This window comes from Poecilia formosa, unplaced genomic scaffold (genome assembly GCF_000485575.1).
Source record: "Poecilia formosa unplaced genomic scaffold, Poecilia_formosa-5.1.2 Scaffold492, whole genome shotgun sequence".
Taxonomy (NCBI): Eukaryota; Metazoa; Chordata; class Actinopteri; order Cyprinodontiformes; family Poeciliidae; genus Poecilia; species Poecilia formosa.
The window spans coordinates 90,661-95,970 of NW_006800431.1; the positions used below are offsets into that span (position 1 = coordinate 90,661).

General features: G+C 40.9%; 1 protein-coding gene and 1 long non-coding RNA gene across 4 annotated transcripts in view; both read left to right on the top strand.

Annotated features, from left to right (window-relative positions):
- The first annotated feature begins 2,121 nt into the window (after positions 1-2,121).
- Positions 2,122-5,310, top strand: part of chrnb1 (cholinergic receptor, nicotinic, beta 1 (muscle)) — a 44,928-nt gene continuing 41,739 nt past the window's right edge. For both annotated transcript variants that reach the window (XM_007578793.2, XM_007578794.2), the window contains exon 1: positions 2,122-2,322. In XM_007578793.2, coding sequence (XP_007578855.1) covers positions 2,259-2,322 — 64 coding nt within the window. In that variant the 5' untranslated portion in view covers positions 2,122-2,258. The remainder of the gene's footprint in view (positions 2,323-5,310) is intronic.
- LOC107833982 (uncharacterized) overlaps positions 4,604-5,310 on the top strand; it is a 1,522-nt gene continuing 815 nt past the window's right edge. The window contains exons 1-2 of one of the 2 annotated variants that reach the window (XR_001659746.1): positions 4,604-4,638; positions 4,888-5,301. This is a non-coding gene — a long non-coding RNA (uncharacterized LOC107833982). Of the gene's footprint in view, positions 4,639-4,773; positions 4,806-4,887; positions 5,302-5,310 lie in introns of those variants that run through there. The other variant, XR_001659745.1, reaches the window with a different exon arrangement.

Genomic DNA, 5,310 nt, shown 5'->3' on the forward strand with positions numbered 1-5,310 from the left:
CAAGATAAGTCCTGAAAGCCGCTTTGTCAGTAAAGACCATTTACTTTCCTCCAGGGCGGAAAGTGCAGCTTGCCACGTTTACCTGGATCCGATCCAAACAGGTGAGTGCTTACATTCACAACACTCTTTAAAGCTGAAGGATGTTACTTTACAAGAATATGTATTTTTACATAATTGTTGTAACTGACCTTGTGTTGTGACAGTTTGGTATAAACAGTTTCCAAAAATTTTACTCAAGTAAAAGTAAAAAGTAGCCATCCAATAAATTAATCAAGTAAGACTAAAAAGTATTTGATTAAAAGTTTACTCAAGCGCAGAGTAACTGATCAAATTATCAATAATTTAATAATAATAAAAATATATCAGATGGACCAAAATACAAAGTTAAGTGGTAATTTTGGTATTTTAAGGATGAGAATGACAATTATTCATATAAGTAACAAAATCAAGCAAAGTAAAGTTTTTCAAATTATTTTCTTTGAATAAAAAACTTAAGAAACTTTTACAAAAACTGCAGGTCTGTGGTGAATATTTGGTTAAAACATGTTTTTCATTCAGTGGGAAGAAAATCCAGAAATTTTACTCAAGAGTAGAAATACTTCTTAATAAAGTTACTCAAGTAAAAGTAGAAAGTACAGCATAATGGTAAAAAAATCGAGCTCTCTGCCTTCTCCCAGTGCTAACTAGAAACAACCAATCAGAGCCAAGAGGCGGATCTTAGCGCTGTCAATCAATCTCCCATCGTCATGAATACTAATTCCAATTAGCATGACCACTGTCCGATAAACAGTTTTTCTGTAATGGTAAGCCGTTTCTCCTCCTTTAGCACATTTGTAAGGGCGTGCATAAGATTGATTGACAGCGCTAAGCCCCTCCTCCTGGCTCTGATTGGTTGTTTTTGGTTTGGAGCTGTTCATGTCTTCAGATGACAATAGCAGCTCAAGAACTAAGTGGAGAAAATTTAGCCAAATGCATATCTGCAAACTAAAACTTGTAATTTTGTTAATTAAGCTGAAATGATCATTTGTTGCAGATAAAAAGTGTAATTTGAAGCGTTTTAAGTGAACCATTTGTGATTCTGAGTCGTCTTCTCCCTCCTGACCACAGATGTGCTGAGTGACTCTGGCTGCTAGCTGTTAATAGTTACCTTCTTTCATAATTAAATTGGCCGCAGGCCAAATGGCACAGACAGCAGATCGTAAATTAAGGCTGAGTGGATCGGTGAAAGATGAGTGTTGGAGCAGAGTGGCGTGAAAAGATGAGTGTAGGAATGTGTTAAAAGAAGAGAGAGACGTTTCACTTCACGAGCCATCGAAGAATAAAACCGCATCTGGCAGGTAAATCTGATCAACTCTGTTAGGGAAAAAGACAGGTTGCTTCTGTGTTCCTGTAGCTAACATTCAGATTTTTATTATTCAAATAATTTTTTCTGGCATTTAGCTGAAATACAAATATTCTATTAGATATAATTCAGTCAAATGCAACTGAACACAGCATTAGGGAGCGAATGGGTGAATGAAGTTGCCATTTTTGGTGATTTCAGTTCTTCAACAAGTTGCTGAAGACGTTTAAATAAGGATTTAGGAACCATTAGATGATGAAGTAATGGGAAGGAAGAAGGTTAATGGGTAGAAAAAGGAGAAATAATTATTTTGGGTTCAATTGAACTCATTTTATTAGGACAGGATTTTGTCACTTTCTTTCAAAAATGCTTCCTGACTTTAATAAATTGATCAACCTGGATCTGCTTATTATAAAAACAACATTATAAAAAGTCAAATACATAATAAATGACATAATTCTACCCTGATTACAAATAAAAACATCTTCCTATGCATCCACCAGGGCCACAGAAAAATCATCCAAGGAGCCACAAATGGCCCCGGCGCCACACTTTGGACACCCCTCAGTCAGACCAAAGGCAGAAATGTCCCTCAGGTTGGTGAAGGTTGCTGGATTCACAAATTTCCCAGTAGAAATCAGAGGATGGTCCCTGGTTTGATCATCGTACAGTTACGTCTTTGCATTTTCAGGCGGTTTTGGTCCGACATGCCTGACCCACATAGGCTGGGAGCCCCTCCCTCCTCTGGGTAATCGGACACGACCAGTTGTCCAGACGGGCCTGACTGACAGACAACAACAGCTCAAACCAGCCAAACCAAACTCGGCGTCAAAACGCTCCCCTCTGCCGGATCAGAAGAGAGAAAATCTAAATCTGAGGAGTTGGATTAACCGGTTTGAAGGTCCAAAGGTCCGGCATGGAAAACCTGCTGAGCAAGTGGCTGCTAGCATGTTGCTTATTCAGCCTGAGCGCGTTAGGAGGTAAGACACATCACAGAACGAACTCAAACCGGAGCTGCGATCAAGATGTAATTCATATAGAGATCAAAACAAAAAGTATGAAGTAATATTGTTGCGCTACTGTAGTTGATTTCACAGAAAAACTAAAATACCCAACTTATTTTGATTTAAAAACATCCAAAAGATTTATTTGATCTTCGTTCACAAACTTCTTCTCACCTTCAAAATAAAAGCAGCATCAACTTCTGACAACCAACAGCAGAAGAATATAAACAATGATAATAAACCTCAACTTTGCCTGAAACTCTACTAAAAATGTTAAATGGTAACATTGTTTTAACTTTAGGGCAAATACTGTCTAAATATCTTTCAGTCTTACTAAACATTTTAGTTTACAAGGCTGTAATGGAGGTGGACTTGCTGCTAACCATATGGGTGTCACCATACCTAGGGTCGCCACCTTTCAGAAATCAAAATCAGGGACACCCACCACAGCGCGTCATCCTACTCTCACGGGGTGGGACGTCCACTGCAGTGATAGACATCGTTTTATGGCAGTGTTTTTTGTCTTTAAAAAGTGATCCATAGAGCAACCGTTCATGCATATAGATCGGTTAGAGAACCCCAAAACTGTACTCCAGTCAGAGTAGTAGACTTTAAATATGTTTAATTAAGCAAGTGTAAAAAGTATTTGGTAAACCTCTGAGTAACAGATCATAACACCTGATTTAATATTCAAAATGTGTCCTCAGACAACTAGAAGTGTAAAAGTTATGTGAACATGCTGATATTTTACAGAGTGTTACCAAAATATTTATATAAATAAGGATTTAGGTTTGGAGGCTGGTTCTAGACCAGATTTACCACAGGGGCCAGGATAGTTGGTGTTTTTCAATGGCAACACTTGAAAAAGAACGAAACAAATAAACAAACAAAAAACCAGAGCAATATTTTATCATTTGATATAATAAGTGAGCCAAAGAGCCACTTGCGTCTCCAGAGATCCAGGTTGCAGATCCCTGGCAGATGGAAAGTATGATCCTAAACAGCAGCTAAAAGTGCAGCACTATAATTTTTTATTAATTATTAAAGTTAAATTGTGAAGGTTAAAAAAAATCCACCACTAAGTATCAACATGAGACATTTATTTAGTATAACTTCTTTGGTACCCCGTTGGCCCCCATCTAGAACCGCTGCAGGTCTGTGTCTGGTGCATTAATGACCGCTGAACAATGAATTCATAAAATATATAAACATTTCAAAATAAAACATACAGCAAGATTGGGGGGTTCCTGCTCCCCCGCCCCCCACACCATCCTCCTGGGATTTACGCCTATTGATGGATGGTGGATTCATAAGGGAAACTGTTTTTACAACACTTTCCCACCCTGCTCCTGTTGTGTTTTTCCTTAAATACCCCCTCCTCCCCCCCACGGCTCTTACGTTAGTTTTACTGCCTCCCCTCCTCTGACAGTAGCACCAGACAGAGACATTTCCCATATTCTTCTCAAATCCAAAATTTGACAGGTATGGGTGTATTTGAAGACATCTATGTTTGGAAATAATATTGACAATAAATAATTGTTTACTGCAGTCAGTGCATTAAGTCTACTGATTTTTCAGTTATAACTCTTCAAATGGCGGTGTGATGGTCGTTGAAATACCAGGTGGTATAATTTCCATGTGGTATAATTTTGCTAGAAAAACAAATCAAAATCCAGTAATTTTCTGTAAAATTGCTGTAAAAGTAAAAAAAAATGTACAGTTGTCAGGATCCTGAAGGTAACGCTGTGGGGTAGTTCTGAGAGTTTCCGGATGGTAATGCACCACATTATTTTGTGTCTTGGTTAGTGATTCTGGCTAATTTGATTCACGCAACATGTTTTTACCAATACTGAGATGTGAAATTAGCTGTAAATTTAACCACACTTGGACTGACAGATAAATGCACATCCAAATTTAGCACATCCAAATTCAAAACTACTGGGCTTTATTTGCAACGAGTGCATCAGTGTCTTTGATTTTAAGAACACATGGTCTATTATTTACGTTAGCATAATTGGGACATTGTTAAAAAGAAAATTAAAAAAATAAAACCGACTCGAAATGACTGTGGGACTGTGGGACTCGCTTAATAGCGAGTCCCACAGGACTCGCTATGAAGCCCTAGAGGTCAGCCCGCAGACCAATAGGACTCGATATGAGCCCTAGAGGTCAGCCCGCAGACCAATAGGACTCGCTATAAACCCTACAGGTCAGCCTGGAGACCAACAGGACTCGATATGAGGCCTAGAGGTCAGCCCGGAGACAAACAGGACTCGCTATGAAGCCCTAGAGGTCAGCCCGCAGACCAATAGGACCCGCTATAAACCCTACAGGTCAGCCCGGAGACAAACAGGACTCGCTATGAAGCCCTAGAGGTCAGCCCATAGACCAACAGGACTCGCTATGAAGTCCTAGAGGTCAGCCCGTAGACCAACAGGACTCGCTATGAAGCCCTAGAGGTCAGCCCGTAGACCAATTGGACTCGCTATGAGCCCTAGAGGTCAGCCAGTAGACAAACTGGACTCGCTATCAACCCTTGAGGTCAGCCCGTAGACCAACAGGACTCGCTATGAGCCCTAGAGGTCAGCCCGTAGACCAACAGGACTCGCTAAGAAGACTAGAGGTCAGCCCGTAGACCAACAGGACTCGCTAGGAACACTAGAGGTCAGCCCGTAGACCAACAGGACTCGCTAGGAACACTAGAGGTCAGCCCGGAGACCAACAGGACTCGCTATGAACCCTAGAGGACAGCCCGGAGACCAACAAGACTCGCTATGAAGCCCTAGAGGTCAGCCCGTAGACCAACAAGCCTCGCTATGAAGCCCTAGAGGTCAGCCCGTAGACCAACAGGACTCGCTATGAGCCCTAGAGGTCAGCCCGTAGACCAACAGGACTCGCTATGAAGCCCTAGAGGTCAGCCCGTAGACCAACAGGACTCGCTATGAAGCCCTAGAGGTCAGCCCG